The 20,323-nt window shown below is 46.4% G+C and overlaps 1 protein-coding gene across 2 annotated transcripts in view; it reads left to right on the forward strand.

Moving 5' to 3' along the window:
• BTBD3 (BTB domain containing 3) overlaps window positions 1-20,056 on the forward strand; it is a 90,755-nt gene extending 70,699 nt beyond the window's left edge. For both annotated transcript variants that reach the window (XM_078649544.1, XM_078649543.1), the window contains one exon: window positions 17,977-20,056. In XM_078649544.1, the coding sequence (XP_078505670.1) occupies window positions 17,977-19,009 (1,033 nt within the window). In that variant the 3' untranslated portion in view covers window positions 19,010-20,056. The remainder of the gene's footprint in view (window positions 1-17,976) is intronic.
• The last annotated feature ends 267 nt before the right edge of the window (window positions 20,057-20,323 follow it).

Below are 20,323 nucleotides of genomic sequence, written 5' to 3' on the forward strand. Positions count from 1 at the left end.
AGACTCTAGCCAATCTTCTGCTGCGGCCTCATGCCTCCTCATACATCACAGGTCTGCAGGATGGGGGTCCGGAACGCACTATCTCTCCCACTGAGGTGATCTCACAGGTCACCTATTTTTATACTCAAATCTACACCGCCGGGATCACCCCCTCGCACGACATCCTGGAACAGTATTTCAACACTCGAGAGGTCCTCTGACTGGGTAACGGCCATCGGTTCCGACGGTCTGCCTGCATCTTTTTATAAAACCTTTTTGCCCATCCTCATCCCGCACCTCACCGCCATGTACAATGACTCCTTTGAGGCGGGCCCTTTCCCTCCATCACTTCGCGAGGCCCTGCTAACACTGCTCTTGAAGCTGGACAAGTCCCCTGAACTTCTGGACTCATATCGCCCTTTATCCCTCATCAACACAGATATTAAGATTTTCGCTAAACTTCTGGCCTCCCGCCTTTTACCCCTTATGCCAATGATTGCTCGCCCGGACCAGTCCGGTTTCATTCCCGGGTGTGCAACGTCGCATAACCTCTGCAAGATATTTGCCAAACTCCACCAGATCAACCCCGCTCTGTCAGCCGTGGCAGCTCTTTTAGACGCCACCAAGGCCTTTGATACTCTTGAGTGGCCCTTCCTATTTTATCTTCTCACTAAGATGGTAGTGCTCCCAAAATTTTTATATCTGTTCCTGAATGTCCCTGTTCCTCTTACGGCTCATTTCTTCCTAACACTCCACTCCCTCATCATCTCTCTCTCGTCTGGGCTGGGCATCAACCCAGGATTGCGTATGATATCATATCCTCACGCTTCCACTCGCATGAGGTGGGATGGGTGCCCCGGACTTTAAATTATACGCCCTCAGCGCCCAAGCCAGCTTCTTTTACTTCTGGTTGTACCCGACGCCGTTCCAGCCCCATGTGGTGGTGGAGGCTGACCTGGCGGCCCCCTGAACGCTACAGACCGCTATATTTGCTCCTGCAAACCCGCCGCGCTGGGAGATTGATACGGTAGAGACCCTATGCTGGGCCCGGGACGGTCTTAGAAAGTATTCAGGCTCCAGCCTGCTCTCCGCGGTGCCATGCCTGTTGCATACCACCCGGCCTTTTCCTCATTGCACACGGCCGGGATGGCCAAACGTGCGGCCGGCTTAGGTGCAAACTGGTCTCGAGGCTCTATGACATCACACTAGCGGTAACCTCTCTCTCTGCTGATCGTGCCCGCATTGCCTGGAGCGAGGACCTTGGCATCGATCTTTCTCAGGAGGACTGGCTGTATTGTTGTAAGCAGACCAGACGCCTATCTCCTAATTACCGCCTACGCCTCATACATTTTAAGTACTTGCACAGACTGTACCGCACTCCCCGCTCAGCTGTACAGAATGGGCCTCCCCTCCAGTGATAGATGTCTCCGGTGCTCAACCCCAGCGGCTGGCTTCTTTCATCTTGTCTGGCTGTGCCCCTTGTTTCTGCATATTGGCACGACGTCTGTACCGTCATTACTGGGATTACCTCCTCGCCTGTCTCGCCAGATCCATTGATCTGCCTACTCGGCTTGGTTAAGCACTGCCCAGACGCCTCCTGTCAGCTCATGGCCATGCTGCTTGTTCTCGGGGTTGCAGAGTTGCTATACATTGGGGCCAAGGGCCCCACCCAAGGTTAGTGCCTGGCTCGAGAATGCTTCACGTTGTCTGACGCTTCTGTCAGAATTTTGGGAATTAACGTCAGTTACGGGCTGGCCGCGTGATGTCTGGAGGCCGCTTGTTTTGTCCCTCCTCTCTCTGAATGCCTCTCCCTCTGCAACCTCTCCCGCGCTCCCTGCCAGCACTCCGCCCGCGGCGACCATCGGTGCTGGTCCGTAGAACTCCACCCTCCTCTCCCTGCTCTCTGCCGTTTCCTCACCCCCCCCTTGCTGGCACCCCACCACGGCCAATTCCCCTCTCCATGCACCATGCTCTGCCACTCCTTCCTACAATTGATGGTGTGCCGCTATTATACAACTGGCTTTCTGTGATTGATAACTGACGTGGCCTTTCTACTTTCTCTTGTGTTTTGCGGAAGTACTGCTTGATTACCTTGTAACCTGATGTGCACAACTTTCAATAAAGGTCTTTGAAAAAAAAAAGTATCTGTCAAGGAATCGGTGATAAACAAGACAAAATCTTCGGGCACAAAGTGACTTTAGAGTGGGGTGAAAAGTCCTCTGTGCAAAGTCCTTTTCATAAATAGTTGTTTCTCGAAAAAGGCATCTTCTCAATTGATATTGACTCTGGTGGAAGTACATAATAAATCATGGAGTTGCATTAACATTTGCAACTGTAGTGATGGCAGCATCAGACTCCTCTGTCAAACTCCTTGCTCTGTGAAGACGTGAAGAAGCAGTGTGTTCAAATAGCCCTGACTGGGAACTCAAGTTAGTAATGTTACTGCTCTCTTTAAGGGGTACTTCATTCCGAGTAGAGAGATCCTGAGAGTTTCTACTCTGAATGCTTCTTGGTGTCTGTGAAGGTTGGCTGTATAGAATCAGCAGCATCATCCTTTTTCACGTGGTTAATGTACAAGTGACTGTTTCTCATTGACCAGATAACAAGGAAGGATGACAGTTCTTTTACCTGAAGGACTTTAGCATGGTTTGTAGGAAAGTTCAGAAATCTACTTGCTGTTGATCTTTTCTTGAACTAGATCCCTTACTTCTGATGGATACATCTGCCAGTGGATTCCTCACCTTTTGAATATCCCTTGCACCAGCAACATTCGGAAACTTTTGTAGCTCTCCACGCCGACGAGGACGTAGACATCACAAAGGCACGACTCCGCTCGCGACCTCGCTGACGTCACTGGAGCCATAAGAGAGCCTCGTCGGCGTGATGACATCAGTTCCCTTTTTTCCGCGCCGTCGACGTCAATGGTTTTTGGGACTCTCTGTAGTTTGTTACTTTGTTTTTTTCCAGTTGTATCCTGTTCTTTCTTTTTCTCTCTTCTCAAGGATGTCTTCGAGAAAATCAGGTTTTAAGCCTTGCAGGGAGTGCGACGGACATATGTCTATAACGGATTCACACGACGATTGTGTATGGTGTTTGTCATCTGACCATGATGTCGAGGATTGTTCTTCCTGTAGGAAGATGAACCCGAAGGCTTTGAAAGAAATGGAAGCCAAGCTGTTTATGGCGAAAGTTCGAAAAGAGAAGAGAGGTCGGAGGAAATCAAAGGCCAGGTCGAGATCGAGGTCGGGATCGGAGTTGAAGTCTACGTCAGGTCATGTTTCAAAGTCCAAGAAACATAAGAAGAAGAAGAGGCATGGCTCTCGGCGCCGCTCGGAGGAAGTTCAGGCGTCGACCTCGAAGGGTCATCGACATCGGAAGGACTATATATCTCCTTCTCCATCCCCGGTGGGAGTTGTTGCTTCAGTCGATTCACCGGCGCAGTCACCGGCGCGGTCTGCGGAGCAGTCGCTGGCTCAGTCACCGGCGCCAAATCCTTGCCTTCTTCGGTACATTCTTTGGTTCCTGTGGAAGAGGTGCCTGTACCTGAAAGGCCATCGACTCCGGTGGATACACCATCGGCGCCGGCAGACCCGAATCCGGTGGCGCCTATGCCAGGCGAGTATCCTCCATTTCCTGGTCCAGGGCAAGATCCTTCGCATTACCTTAATGCGATGTACGGAGTCTTTGCGAGGGCAATGTACCCCTCTGGTGAACCTTCGGGTCCAATGGGTCCTATGGCATTCAATTTGGGATTTCCACAAGCTTATGCTCCAGCTCCGTTCATGCCATTTCTTCCTGCCGCTCCTTCATGGTATTTTCCGGCGCCGAAAACGCCGACGTCGATTCCTCCATCTCCGGCGCCGTCAGCGCGGCCTCGTTCGACGTCGAAGGCGCTGCTGGATCCGAGTTCGACGCCGGTTCCGAATCCGTCGGATCCGTGTATGACTCCATTGGCCCCGAAGGTGAGGTCAAGACTTGAGGCACAGAGGTTGCTGGGGGAGCAGCATTATTGAGAAAATGAGATGGAGGAAGGAGAGCTTCATGAGTCTGAGGACCTTTTTGAAGATCTAAGGGAGGCAAGTGGTTTAGACTTATCTCCAGAATGGCAACTTTCACCTCCTTCTGATGTTCCTTCCAAAGATGTGGTTCCTTACCATGTTGTGATTCATAAGGCTACTGATCTTTTGAACTTGCAACTCCCTACTACAGAATTTAAGTCCAATATTCTGACGGAGGTGCTTCATTCTCCTTCTACAGTCATTGAGCCCTTGCTTCCTTTTAATGAAGCTATTACAGAGCCGATTTTGGATGTTTGGCAAAAACCCTTTTCTGCTACTGCAGTTTCGAGGTCAGTTGCCAGACGTTATAGGACGGCTCCAGGTGATCCAGAGTTTTTATCTTCTCATCCTGCGCCTGAGAGTTTGGTTATTCAAGCTGCATGCTCAAAGAAATCGGCTGGAGCTTTTCCGCAGACTACTGGTGATAGAGAGTCTAAGAGAATGGATCAGGCTGCTAAAAAGGTATTTTCATCAGCTTCTATGGCTCTCAAATCCACCAATGCCACTTGCCTTTTGGACAGATATGTCCATGCTTTAATAGATTCTTTAAGTCAACTGCCTCCGAAGTTGTCAGAGGAGGACAGAAAGAACTTTGATGAGGTCTTGTCTGACACTCAGGCAGCTGCAAAGCAAGTCATTCAAAGTGGACTTGATACAGCGGACTCTGTAGCCAAGATAATGGGGTCTTCGGTTGCATCCAGGAGGAGTGCATGGCTTAAATCTTTGGAGTTTTCGCGAGATGTCCAGGCAACTCTTTTGGACCTTCCATTTGACGGTTCAGGTCTTTTTGGAAAGAAGGCGGATGCAGCCTTGGAGAGGTTTAAGGATAGCAAGGCTACGGCTAAGTCTCTGGGTCTGCAGACACAGTCTAGGAGTTCTTCTTATAGAAGGTACAGGAGCTTCGGAAGGTCGTTCTTTCGGTCCTACAAGCAGCCTCAGCAGCAGCAGCAGCAACAGAACGCCCCATATAAATCTTATAGGGGCAGGAATAGAGGTCGCCCACGAGGTCGTCAGCCCTCCTCCTCCTCCTCCTCTACCTCTCCCCCTCTTACCACAGGAAAGCAGCCCTACATTCAGTATTCCTAATCATGCTGGTCCTGTCGGGGGTCGAGATGCTCACCCTAGCGCAGGTTCTTCAAGCGCTGCAGCAAGAGGACTGGATGGTGTCGATCAACTTGCAGGACACGTATTTTCATATCCCAATCCTGAAGTCGCACAGGAAGTATGTCTGTTTCACGGTGGGGTCGCAACATTATCAGTTTGCGGCCCTTCCGTTTGGACTTACTACTGCACCTCGAGTCTTCACCAAGGTGATTGCAGTGGTGGCAGCCCATCTCAGAAGATCGGGGATTCCAGTTTTCCCCTATCTGGATGACTGGCTGATCAAAGCGGAGTCGCCAGAGAAGGTGCTTCATCATCTGCAGGTGACAACTCAGCTGTTGTACAAGTTGGGTTTTTCGATAAATGTGCCCAAGTCTCACCTGGTGCCCTCTCAGCGCAACCTGTTCATAGGGGTGGTACTGGACAGTACTGTGTGTCGAGCATTCCCTCCTCTTCAAAGGATTCTCGACATTCAGGATATGATTCCCTTATTTTACAATGGAGCGTTCGTTCCAGTCCTGAAGGTCCTTCGCCTGCTCGGTCTGTTTGCTTCCTGCATTCTGTTGGTCAACCATGCATGCTGGCACATGAGGGCGCTCCAGTGGTGCCTCCGCAGGCAGTGGTATCAGCACAAAGGAGTTCTCAGGGAGTCTGTGAGGATCTCCAGAGAAGCTGCAGCGGAACTATCTTGGTGGAGAGTGGAAGGCAATCTGTCTCAGGGAAAGCCCTTCCACTTACCTCCATCAAAGGCCACGATGATAACGGAGGCATCCACTCTAGGGTGGGGTGCTCATCTGGGGACCTGGAGATCAAGGGTCTTTGGTCTCCAGAGGAAAGGTTGCTTCACATCAACCTTCTAGAGTTGCGGGCAATACGTTTAGCGCTCAAAGCCTTCCTTACCTTCCCTTAGCGGTCAGTCAGTTCAAGTCCTAAAGGACAACACTACCGTGATGTGGTATGTCAACAAACAGGGAGGAGTGGGGTTGCATTGTCTCTGCGTCTCTGGTCCTGGGCTCAGGACCATCAGATTTGTCTGACGGCAAATCACCTGGCAGGAGTTCTGAACGGTACGTGCAGACAGTCACAATCGGCAGTTCTCTGCCGACCACGAGTGGAGGCTTCATCCGGAGGTGGTTCGTCATGTCTTCCGGACGTGGGGAATTCCTCGGGTGGACCAGTTTGCCTCTCAAGAGAATGCTTACTGCCCGTCATTCTGCAGTCTCCAGTATCTGATGCAGGGAGGTTTGGGGGACGCGTTTCAGTTGAGTTGGAGCTCGCAACTCCTTTACGCGTTTCCCCCCATACCCTTGATTCCTCGGGTTCTGAGGAAGATTCGCCAAGACCGGGCCCAAGTCATATTGATCGCCCCGGATTGGCCAAGAAGGGTGTGGTACACAGATCTTCTCCACTTCTCCTCGTGCCCGCCGCTCTGTCTCCCTCTCAGGGCAGACCTCCTCTCGCAGTCGCAGGGGCAGGTTCTACACCCCCACCTCCAGAGCTTACACCTTCATGCTTGGAGATTGAACGGGGTAACCTGAATTCTATTTCTCTCCCGCCTGACGTGGTGGATGTTATTTTATCGGCTAGGCGGCAATCCACCAAGTCAATTTATACTTACAGGTGGTCCAAATTTGTTTCATGGTGTGGGGAGAAGTCTATTGAACTCTTAAGGGCCTGTTTATCCAACATACTTCAGTTTTCTCTTTCTCTAACCTAGCAGGGTTTTGCTGTGGCTACTGTAAAAGGTTATTTATCGGCCTTGCCGGCATTCCTTTGTTTGCCGGACCAACCCTCTTTATTTAAGTCACCTATTGTATTACGTTTCATTTAGATCTTACCAACAAATATCCACCCACTCCTTTTATTGTGCCTCAATGGGACTTAAATCTTGTCTTAATCTACTTGATGGGTTCTCCCTTTGAACCCTTGCACAAGTGTCCCTTGAGACTACTGTGTTTCAAGACTATTTTTCTGGTTGCAATTACCTCAACAAGGAGGGTAAGTGAGCTTCAAGCTCTGACTTCAAAACCCCCATTCTTGACCATTCATGCTGAAAGAATGATTCTCAGAACCAGGGCTGCTTTTCTGCCTAAGGTGGCAACTCCTTTCCATCTGGGGCAGTCCATTACCCTTCCTACCTTCTACCCTCCCCCTCACCCTTCCAAAGAGGAGGAGCGGCTTCATCGCCTGGACCCTAAGAGGGCGGTGAGCTTTTATCTCGATAGGACCAAAGACTATTGTGTGGACGACCAGCTCTTTGTTGGATTTGCTGGCTGCAGGAAAGGAAGAGCGGTGCACAAGTGCACACTTTCCTGATGGATTATCTTGTGCATCAAAATCTGCTACGCCCTGCTGGTAAGGAATCTCCAGGGGATATAATAGCTCACTCTACTAGAGCAAAGTCGTCTACTTCTGCTTTGTCTAGGGGTGTACCTGTAGAGGACATTTGTAGAGCGGCAACTTGGGCCTCCCTCCACACTTTCGTGAAGCATTACTGCTTAGATTCCGAAGTGAGGAGGGACGGTCATTTTGCGAGTTCTGTCCTTCAGGATTTCTTGGTATAGGGGAGTGGACACTCTCCTCCGGGAGTGGGGACTGCTGTGGGATTCTATTCAAAAGGTGCGGAATCCACTGGCAGATGTATCCATCAGAAGAACAAGTTACTTACCTTCGGTAACGCTTTTTCTGGTGAATACAGTATCTGCCTGTGGATTCCTCACTGACCCACCCGCCTCCCCGTTTGCCCACTCTTCTATACCTGCAATCTTGTTATTTTATAGTGTGCATTGATTTTACACTATGTGTGTTGGTTTGAATACTGTGTACTGTGTGTGTATACTGTACCTATTTATGTCGGTCCGTCCGTGCGCCTCGGGGGCACCGAAAAAAGGGCGGAACTGATGTCATCACGCCGACGAGGCTCTCTTACAGTTCCAGTGACGTCAGCGAGGTCGCGAGCGTAGTCGTGCCTTTGTGACATCGTCTACGTCCTCGTCGGCGTGGAGAGCTACAAAATTTTCCGAATGTTGCTGGCGCAGGGGATATTCACAAGGTGAGGAATCCACAGGCAGACACTGTATCCACCAGAAAAAGCGTTACAGAAGGTAAGTAACTTGTTCTTTAGGGACACACCCATCAGCAGGGGTTACAACCTTCTGTTTGCTGGCGGTGTATTCAGACTGGTTAACAATAGACCGCTTGTCTCTGACTATCTCACAGAGTATCTAAAAGGTCAAACATTTTTCCAGGTCAAAACTTTCTTCATCCGCCACCTTTACAGGACTATCTAGGGCAGGCACATAAATAGGAACTCTGAAGAGCACCTTGTACGAAGTGCACCCTCCCAACACTCGTGTAGACACGTTATTTCATGCTCTCTGGATTCCATACAGATTATGGTACCAACTAAGACCTGAACTTAGTACCCTTGCAGTCTATGCTTGTTTAATCATGCTGTTGGCACACTCAACTCATCTGTTGGACTCTGCTTGAAATGGATTGCTGAATTGCAATAAACTCCCAGAGCAGGCTTTAACCCATGGAGGCAAACACGGTGTCCAGTCACTGAAAATACTCTACTTCACTTCCATTTCTCTTTGGCCACACCCAAAGGAATCGAGGACATTACTCAATTGCTACCAATATATTATTACATTGGTTTACAGAATTTATCAGGCCGTTGTGGTCCAAATGAATCACCCTGAAGGCAAGGTTAGAAGAGCTTTGCCAACTCTCTGTAGAGTCTCAGATCCAATGTCTATAAAGTTCAGGAGATCTTGGCCAGAAGGATTGTTTTCACCTCTTTCTTGAAGAGTGCAGTGGAGGAGATAAGCCTGGTTTCCGGAGGGAGCGCATTCCAGATCCTGGGTGCCATTCCTGAGAAGGAGCGCTTGTATGTTTTTTCTTTCCGGAATCTACGAGGTTTCAGGAGTAGATTTGTTGTACTTCTATTGGATCTCGACCCTCCTGATATAGCCAACTTTTGAGCGAGGTAGTTGGGTGCCTTGTGGTGCACGGCCGAGTGTACTCTTTTCCGAGTTGCAACTCTTTTCTAGCTCCCAGCAGCAGGAACAACCTCCAGAGGCCCAACACAGCAACAGGCACCTCTTGGCAGATCAGAACTCCCAGCACAGAAGTTCAGGGGAGCTGGTGGTGAAGTTTTTGTGTCCCTGAGACTTCAGAAGAGGAGGCAAGCTCTGCTTCAAGCCCTTGGAGATCCTCTTCAAGCAGGATGCACAGCACACAGCAAAGCCTTTGTCCTCTCCTTGGCAGAAGCAGCCACTGCAGGCCGACCCAAGACAGCACACAGCAAAGGGGCAGTACTTCTTCAGCTTTCCCAGTTTTTCTCCTTGGCAGAGGTTCCTCTTGAGTCTAGAAGTAATCTAAAGTTCTGGGTTCTGGGCCCCAATATTTACACAGTATTTTCCTTTGTTCTCTGGTGGCAGAGAGGCTCTGTGCTCTGTCAAAACCAGTTCTGTCCACTCTGGTCCAGATTCCCGGCAGGAGGTGGAGACAGTATTGTATAAGGCAGACCAGGCCCATTCAGACGAAAGGAAATCTCCTCCCCCTACTCTAAATGTAGCCCAGGTCTATTCAGCTCAGCCTTCACTCCTCCAGGAAAGGCAGGACACTACTTTCCCCTCCAGTGGCTGTCTGAAGAGAATGCACATCCCCAGCCCCTGTCACTCCAAAGCCAGGCAGTCAATCCACAAACCAGCAGAGGCACACAGTATGGCTAAGCAAGAAAATACCTACTTTCTAAGAGTGGTATTGTCTAACTCACAATCTAAAAATCATCTTTACTAAAAGATGCATTTTTATATTCTGAGTTCAGGCATACTGAACTGCATCTTTCTACCTTGTGTCAATGGGAAGTTATACTTACAAGATGTGATAAATAAACAAATATTGTATCCAATGGGACAGATAGCCTTTCAAAAGTGATAAACAAAATACACTGTAATTCACTATCCGGGCATGCCACACACCAGTGCATGTCCTACCTTTCATATATACTGCACCCTGCCCCCAGGGGGTACCTTGGGCCTACCTTAGGGGTGACTCACAAGGTTAGGCCTGGCAAGTGGGTGCACTTGCCAGGTCGACATGGAATTAGATACTGCATGCAAACACTGCAGTGGCAGGTCTGAGACCCCTTTGAGAGGCTGCTTGTGTGGGTGGCACAATCAGTGCTGCCGGCCCATTAGAAGCATTTGATTTGACTTACAAGCCCTGGGCACACACAGTGGACTGTACTAAGGACTTAGTAGTAAGTCAGACAAGCCAATCATGGAAACACCAATCCATATCCATAATTTACAGAGGGAGCGTTGGCACTTTGGCACTGATCAGTAGTGGCAAAGTACCCGTAGCATTTAGACCAGCAAAAAAAGAAATCCAACACACAGCAAAAATCCAGGAGGCAGAGGCAAAAAGACTGGGGGGAAACCATGCCAAGGATGCCAGCTCTAACACCAGCCTTCACTAATACAAGTACCAGGGCATGAAGTTCTGCATGTTGCGCACTGCTGTCGCTTAAGATCTTAGTGTGGGTGCTCTGCAGACAGAATTGACTACCTTTAACTACACCTTGCACTGCTGTGCAATCTTCAAAGTTCTTCTATTGTGTTCATACCGATGTTTGAGCACAGCAGTTATATAGAACATACTCTGATAAGACTCAGTGGGTAAATCTTGTGGGGTCGGAATAACATTCTGTTCATATTGGAGAAAAGTGTGAGCACTGTGTTGGATCATACTGAAACTCAACATCCACTGCACTCAAAAGAAGAGGCCCACTGCACCCACATCAAGCGTAGTGCGCAAGCATTACGAATGCTTGCTTTAGTGGTTGCCTCTAGTGCCGGTATGGGAGAAACCACAATCATTAGTTTTTCCTCTGCCAATTGGTGCTTCTTCAAAATAGCGGTCTATACAGCTGTAAGAACTTTTTCAGTGGAAACAAAACATATTTTGGCAGGAGAATACAAGTGGGACTTGTATGCTATAGAAACAGTCTGCCCTTCACTGTAGGTCTCATAAGTATAAACTCACTGGCTTGGTAGGACTCGGTAAGCACTAATTTGCTCTAACTATCCCTAGTTTGTAAATATTGTGTCTCTAGCATGTCTACTTGAAGGGCATACAAGATATCAGAGTGGGTTTTCGGTCAATGTTTTGCTTTAAACGTGAGGGAAATCAAGGCATTCAAGTGTTTCACTCCCTCAGCACAGTGAGGCATGAAAGTGTGTCCAAAGTTAAGGCATTCCAGCGAGGATTGTAACTTCAGAGTATCAGGAGGCTGCAAGATAGCACACTTCTGTAGGGAATCAGAAGTCAAACCTTTGCCATAATTGGATAACTTGTATCCAAGGAAGGTCACTGTAAAGTAGGCAATCTTTGTTTTTTTAAAGTTAATCTTGTAACCATGTGATTGTAATATTGTTACATTTATGTCCCCCATAGTTCGGTGTGCATTTAAATCATCATCATTGTAATAGATATCCTCAATGTGTGACAATATCTCAGTATCTGGTTGTAAGTTCTCAAGTGATGCGAGCTGAACATAACGCAGGACTGTTCTTATAGCCCATAGGCAAACATCGAAATGAGAACTGCACCCTGTCGAAACTAAAGGCAGTTAGATACTGGCTTTTAGGCTCTATCAGCCAGATTCATCAAGCGAAATGCGCTCGCAAAAGGGCCATATTCTGAGAATCTGGCCCTTTGCGAGTGCAATTTTTGCATTTGGGATTCATCATCCCAAATGCAAAAATCGCTAATAAAGAATTCGCAAATTTGCGAGGATTAGCATTTAAGGAATCTCTATTAGAGATTCCTTAAATGCCATTCATGAAACATTTAAAAATTGCAAATTCGCAATTTAGGACCGCTATTTACCACGAAGTCAAACCTCGTGGTAAATAGCGAAAACTTAGAAAAATGCATTTTAATGCATTTTTCTAAGTTGCATGTTACACACACATGTCCTTTGGACATGTGTGTGCACAACATCAGTGTAAATTCACATTTCAGAGGTGCTACAGGGTGTCCTTTGGACACCCCTGCACCCTTCATATCGCATCCTTATTTGCGATTAGCAAATTGCTAATCGCAAACAAGGAACATGTAGGAATCGCAATATTTTTTGCAATTCCTACATGAATCCCGTTTTGCAAGTCCTTAATAACGATTCCTTATGAATCGCTATTAAAGACTCGCAAAAGGGGTCTTTGATGAATCTAGCTGTAAGTTCTGACAAATAAAACTGGAGATATCCAAGATTGTTTTTTTTTCCTTACCAGTTTTGTTTGTTGTGTGGATTTTGTACTCCTTATGTGAGTTCATATTTCTATAATCTAAAACGATCCTATAGAATCAATTAGCTCTGGAAACGGAGAATAGGGCGCTGTGGGGGAAGGGGCATGTTCTTTGGTGAAAGACAAGGTCCCTGTAAGCCTTGATATCGCAATTGATTTATTATTGCTTTTATATCGCACGTTGCTTCTGGTGTTAAAGGATATTGAGCTTGCACTTGAGGTTCCCTGCGTAAGGGAATAACATGGGGAATAGAGTGTTTATCTGACCCTGCTTGGTTTCTGTACAGTCATAGATCTTCTGAGATGAAAAGCTGCTGCGGTAGCTCTTTTATAGAGCTTTGCACCAAAGCCATTTATATAAGCTGTGTCACCATATGGAAACTGTTCATACATACTCCTTCCTACATCAGTATGACCTGGACTTCTGTGCCAGAATAGACTTTCAGTTATGTCCGACGGCATTAAACCTGTTTTGGACTGCTTCTTCCTTGGAGACTTCGCATGTAAAACTGTAATAGATTTGTTACGTAAAAGTAAACAATTCATTATATGGTTGGATGTCTTGCAGGCTAATATTTGTCCCACTAGACCTCTTTAGGTCCAATTGGACTGCAGTTGAAGGATTGTGCCTATGTCCTGCTATTGCTTAACAAATATTTTTAACGTGGTGAAATCTATGGAAAAGTAATTATTATAATTCAATCAATATTGACTGTTTTGGTGACAAATAATTGTAAAGTGGCACTGGTCATTCCTTAATTGAAAAAGTAGATACTGGATCTGATGACGATCAATGATCAGTCCTTCTCTCGTCATCTCTTATCTAGCCTAGCTTTGTAAGTTTAAGAGCTGCTTGGATTGATCTTTTGTGTCTAGTGACTAGCTTGGTCACTACCAGGGGGCTTTGGACCTCAATTGGATGCAGACATGTGGTGGTCTTGGATAATTTTAATAATATTGAGTAACACAGTCAGATTTTCGTGAACTGATAGATACAGGCACTAACAGTATTTGTTCTTAAGTGTGTGTCCAGTCTCTGTTGCCTTACTCCTTTTATCCCCAGGGTCCTCAGTGTCCCATCTTTTTTAGCACCTTTACTGAATTTGACTACCGTCATTTGACCACATGCATTTAAGTTCCATAGTTTCACAAGTGGGATCCTATTCTGACTTAATTTGCAAGAGTACCAACATATCAGAGTACAGTAATTGGTGACCCAGCCCAAAAAAGTGGGGGTACTGTTTTTTCGGACAAATTGTAGCAACATTTTTTTTTTTACTGGAAGATTTTTCTTTTTTAACTCGTTTCATGCGCCCATGATTTTTGCCAAAGTGCTGCACTTCCGCAAAACGGGCGGGCCGCGTCGGCCATTGGCCGACTGCAGCACTGGGCAGGTAGTGCTGACGTCGGCCAATGGCCGACGGCAGCATGGAAGGGGTTAATGTAACCACCCCTCTTGCGTACGATGAACATGAAGATGCCAGTCTGCATCCAGCCCATTGCATACCCACCTTGGTCTCCGATTGTTTCGTCAGATGCGTCTCCTGGAGGAGGGCAATCTTAACATCATGCCTTTCTAAATAGGCTAGAACTTGTCTAATTTTTTTAGGGGAGTTCAGCTCACAAACATTCCACGTTCTGCATGTAATCATTTCAGTATCTAGCACTGTCATGTAAACTTGTTGATCAGAATACGTGTTGTATCTAAGGATTGGGGCAAAATATAGATCGACAGTGGTATCTGTGAGTTCCACTTAGCCACATAAAACAGTTCCAAATAACCCCACCTCCCATTACCTCCCCTCCTTATTTCAGCACCCCAACTTGCCAAAGCCATCCCAGAAACCCAAAGACAAACCCCAAATGCAAAACATATTTGCAGGTATATGCGGGGTACACCCATGGGAGAACGCTGGATCGCATTCAACCTCCCAGATGAGAAGAATGGTGGCCAAACCACCTAGATACATATCCCATAGCTCCCGAATAGCGAGCTAGAGAGGGAGGGAGACCAGCATTCTTGTTAGCAACAACATTTTCCAATACTTGTAAAGCAATAAAATTGACAGTCAGTCTTAAAGTGAAACCAAAATGCCGTAGAGCAAATCCCCCATTCACATAACAATACAAACGATCATAATACAGAGAGCCTAGAACACCTTCTGGTACAGTCTTGGTTCACAACTGATGCATTCTTACACAGAGTTCTGTGGCAAACAGTCCTCTTCGTCTGGTGTGCCAGAGATTTCATGGTCTCTACGTTTGAAGGTTTTTGCATATTCCATAGCTGCCTTGGGATTGGTGAAGATTTTCGATTTACCCTCTGCACCAATGCACAGCCGTGCCGGGTAGAGCATGGCGCGTGGAACACTTTCTGTCATCAGCAGTTTCTTAACAGTTTGGTATTCTTATCTTGCCGCTTGGACTGCAGGAGTGAAGTCTGGATAGAGAGCCAAGTTTCCCTGATAGTTTATGGTACCTTTTTCCCTTGACTTGTGAAAATTGAATCACGGTCCCTGTAATTCAACAGGCGAGCAGTAATCGGTCATGGTGGGGCACCTGGGGGAGGGCGAGCTGCCAAAGAGTGGTGAGCTCGTTCTACGATTAGCACTTGGGATAGATGCTCCGTCGCAAAAATCTCATGCAGCATTGCCTTTACATAGGACTCCAGTCTCCCTGTGTTGGTGGACTCCAAATACACATCAGGAGGGGTCAGTCGCCACAGCTCGAGGTCCGCCTCACACAATATTCACACTAATGTGAGCCAGAACTGTCAGTTGAGCCAATGTCTTCGTGCCAGATGAGAGCTTGTGTCGCAGTGAGATACGCACTCTTAGGAGTAGACTCTCACTTTACATACCTGGGGGCAACTGTGCAGCCATGTCACGCTACGACTATGCAGAGTTAGTTTAAAATAAAAATACATGACCTCAATCAGCCTGTGAGACTATAGCGGGGTATCAGCGGGCCCAGCTGACACAATGCTTGTAGGTAGAGCCAGCCACAGTTTCAGTTGTGCTGGATCGGCAGGAGCAGGCAGCGTACACGGGCGCCTCTAGCCCAGGCCTCCTGCACCATCCAGAATACTTATCTCAGGCCTCCCCTGGTAAGTGGGTTTTATGCGCAGACACCCACCAAAAGCAGCGGCCCGGCCCGGAGCATTTCCGCAGCTCCCAGAAGCGTTTGGTCACCACAGAGGGCCCCGCAATCACCACTCGTTAGTCGGCGATAAGGGAGGACGCGCAGGCTGTCCAGCGCCACCCGCTCAACCAGACTGCCGCTCGTGCACTCACCATAGCTCTCAAAGGGTGCTGGGGTCAGCAACTATGGCTCGGGTGTCAGCCGGGCTACATTCTTAGGGAATATGGCAGAGTGAATCGCATGTGAAGGCCCCCAGTCCGACAAGTCACGATGCACGATGGTTAAGGCAGCACACCACAGCTCAATCGTCTTCAGGCCGTCTGCTTTGTTACCACTTCATTTCTCTCTCATTTCAGGTTTTGGATGTTAGAGGAGAAGTGTGGCTCACTGGTTAGAAGCGGCATACCCTGAAGCAGAGGTCGGCCCGGGACCAGGGTTCAATTCCCGACACGGCAGAGTCTTGGGTCAATGTCCGCGGACTCGATAATTCTCGCCTAGGTGCCTACGCTAACCATGGGTCCCACTCTGCAACTCTGGGCAATAGCTTGCTTAATCTCCACAACGGCCCTAGCAGCGCCGGGGATGCCTGGCTTCACCTTGTGGGTGCCCTCTCACAGGGAAAGCCAGGACGGGTTCCCCAGCGGTATACAGCGCCAGGACGCCCCGAGTGATGGGGTAACAGTGCGCTTTACAAGTATACATACATTATATTACATTACAGAGGGAAAACAGGATTATTAGCAGATTGTCAATTCGGCTGGTGGAGCTGCACTACAGCGCAGCCATTTTGCTTCTGCGCCCTCTAGCGCCTCCAAAAGTGTAGCCGCATTGGGTGGTAAAACGTTTGAGGATCCCTGCAGATTACAGAACTTTCTGTCACAGCAATATGAAGAAAATGAATGATTGTAGCAGAGGGTTGAGGTTTGCATGGCATTCTGGGTAAGAAATGGAGGCAGGATCCATGAAAGTGCCACCATCCTGGACTCCCTTGGGTGTCTAGTTTTTATGAAGTTCTGGGTAGTAGCTGAGCTCAAGCCCAAATTCAGCAGCAACCCTCATCACCAGAATGGTTACTTTTTTCTGTTGAATACTCTCCACGTCTCATTTTGGGGGGTTTCCTGTCACGGGCTATAGGTTTCACCACACATTAAGGTACCATTTTTATTGGGAGAAGTGTTGGACTACAGAATAGTAAAATATTTATTATCAAGTAAATTTTTATCTGTTGTTGACTTCCGAATGTAAGCCAGTATGCGAGAAAGTAAACATTTTGCAAAATGCCCCTGAATAGATAACCTCAAAATCATAGTTGTACGAAAAAACACTGTTCCTGTACTCAGTATCTTGGACACATTTAAAAAATGCATAGGTTTTCTTCATACCCATTTTTCATTCATTACATTTTACCAAATGAACTGCTGCAAGATGGGCCCATGGTGAAAAATCATTATGTACTGCAGCTCAGTTGTTGGCTCTGCGTCTTGTGTGTTTCTAAAAATTGCTGTCCTAGAAAAGTCGCATGGACGTAATGGTTAATTACTTTAATGAATCTGCAATCTAGGTAGAAAATAACACATGAACATGTTGTCACTAATTTGTTGATTTACAGTTGCTGCAAAATGCACCTACCTACCTTCTTTTATATGCCCACAAATCCATTTTTCATTATTTGAAGGAAATTCACTCTTAAACTGGTAACTAGTTATGAGCGCTCAACGTGCTTTTTATTGTATTCCAACAAAGATTTAGTTCTACACACACATACCCAGACGCACGCACACACACGCACCTCCCAGTTTTTGAGACAAGGAGATGTTGCACAACCCAGCCTAATCTTTACACTCTGTTCATCTCAACCCTTTGGGTGTATCTTGCTTTAAACGTCTCTGGGACATTTTTGGCTGCTTATTATGCTATCTTAATAGGAAATATGACGCTCAAACTCAGCTTGTAATCTTTATTTAATTTTCAAAGGAAATGTAGGATTTTGTTTTAAATGTTCTGCTCTCAATCACCTCTAGGCCAAGAATCCTGGGATAGTGTATAGGTATATCATAGATGAATGTGGCAACAACCAGAGCATTTTGAGACTAGCAATTGAGAGATTATGCTTGAGGGGCGACATTAGAGCAATCCTGAAGTGAATACCTGCGCACTGAGTTTTCAAACGTTTTAGTTTAGCTGCATGGACCATGTAGTAGATTAAACGAGTATGTATTGCCAGTGAAAATAATACAGACATTAAGCTGTTACAACAATTATTTGTTAACAATAACTTTTTGTCAAAAAAATATTTGCTTTGTTTTTGGGGGGCATGGCTCTTGGCTGGTGTAAGCTGTTGTTTCTGTGCTAATATGCGACTGTCCTTACTTTTCCAGGTATATCTACTGCGATGAAATTGACTTATCGGCTGATACGGTATTGGCAACACTTTATGCTGCAAAGAAGTACATTGTTCCTCATCTTGCACGAGCATGTGTTAATTTCCTGGAAACTAGCCTCAGTGCAAAGAACGCTTGCGTCCTGCTCTCACAGAGCTGTCTTTTTGAAGAACCTGATCTGACCCAGCGCTGCTGGGAAGTGATTGATGCACAGGCGGAACTGGCTCTAAAATCTGAAGGCTTCTGTGACATTGATTTTCAGACATTAGAAAGTATTCTCCGAAGAGAGACCTTGAATGCCAAAGAAATTGTTGTTTTTGAGGCAGCACTCAACTGGGCTGAGGTGGAATGCCAGCGGCAAGACATGACTGTTTCTATAGACAATAAACGAAAAGTACTAGGGAAAGCACTTTACTTAATTCGTATACCTACTATGGCACTTGATGATTTTGCAAATGGTGCTGCACAGTCAGGGATCTTGACTTTGACTGAAACCAATGATATATTTTTGTGGTACACAGCTGCTAAAAAGCCAGATCTAGAGTTTGTAAGCAAAGCCAGGAAAGGCCTTGTTCCTCAACGATGCCACCGTTTCCAGTCTTGTGCCTACCGCAGTAACCAGTGGCGATACAGAGGCCGATGTGATAGCATTCAGTTCGCTGTTGATAAGAGAGTTTTCATTGCTGGCTTTGGTCTCTATGGTTCCAGTTGTGGATCAGCGGAATATAGCGCAAAAATTGAACTGAAACGGCAGGGTGTTATTCTAGGACAAAACTTGAGTAAATATTTTTCTGATGGATCCAGCAACACTTTCCCTGTGTGGTTTGAATATCCAGTCCAAATAGAGCCAGACACATTTTATACCGCTAGTGTAATTCTGGATAGCAATGAGCTAAGTTATTTTGGGCAAGAAGGAATGACTGAAGTCCAGTGTGGGAAAGTAACTGTCCAGTTTCAGTGTTCTTCTGACAGTACCAATGGTACCGGAGTTCAAGGAGGGCAGATTCCAGAGCTCATATTCTATGCTTGATAAAGATTTGAGAGAGTTTGGTATGACATTCAGTTGTGCTTCTTCAGTGACTAACAACCTTCAGTAGCTTCAGTATAAAGTAGATTAATTATTACAGTGGCACATGGGGTCCAAATCAAACCACATCTTTATTCATGCACTTCAGACTTCAGTGCTAAGGCTGGTATAGTGTGGTGAGTAAAGACATTCTGCAGTGGGCCTATCTGAACATGCAGAAAGAAGCTACATCCCTCTCTGGATGTTGCCAATCACCAATACAGGTCACCACTCTTTTTGTAGAACACCAGGAGTAAAGATAATGACACTATCAGGGAAGGCCTGCAAATCCATTGATCAGGAGGCATGTGATCAAGATGAGCCCTATGACCCAATTTAAAGTGTGTGCAGTGACAGTCAGTGTACACACAAAAAAAATCTAAACATTCAATCGCTCTTTACTGTGAAGCAGCTGTTCGATATTCCTGTAGGGCCTTTGAATGTCTAGACCCAAGATTCTGCTTGCATTTTAGACCTCCTGAATCTGGAAAATTATCATGGACACAAATACATTATTTCCACCCAGACACATGGGCCTCGGTCAGACACTTAGTCCAAGAATACCGTGGGCTTTTGAATCCTAGCCTTAGTCCTTCATGCTTTTATTTAGGCATAAAAATTGTGCATTTCAATTTTCAGTCTACCCATATCGCGCATCCTTTATGGCTCAAGAACATGCTTTGTTGTGTACATTATTATTCACTGGTTGCCCTTCAAATTCTTTTATTTATCCCTATTCAGAGATACAGCCACATTCATATTTTTATATGACCATAATTGTTCGAAAGTGTTTTTATTGCTTCATACCTAGCCTTTCAACTTCAAGATTATTGAATAATAAAACTAACCAAATTATGCAATTTCTAGAGCAGGTCTTTTTTCCCATCACATAGTTAAATGCCAAAGCACTGTGGCATGTGACCATTTTTCATACGAATTGGCCTTTGTGTAACTGAACTGCAGGATTGTAAAACCTGTGCTAATTTACATAGCTCCTGGAATAGAAAGAAACGTGCTTTACCAGAAGGCTACATTAAAGGCTTTGACATGGGTTACTGTAGTGGTGGCCCAAGGCCCACCCACATCCATACCGCACTCTCAGCGATATTTTCAAAGGCTTTTTGTACTGAGAAATGAGAAACTGGCACAAAAGGTGACTTTAAATAATTAAATTGCTAATAATTTCGTATGCCACTCTGTTCATGTATTTTTGTGGGATGTTTTTGTTTTTCACAGGCCATTCCTAGTAGTGTCTTCTGATACTTTACCAACCATTTC

This window comes from Lissotriton helveticus, chromosome 6 (assembly GCF_964261635.1).
Source record: "Lissotriton helveticus chromosome 6, aLisHel1.1, whole genome shotgun sequence".
Taxonomy (NCBI): Eukaryota; Metazoa; Chordata; class Amphibia; order Caudata; family Salamandridae; genus Lissotriton; species Lissotriton helveticus.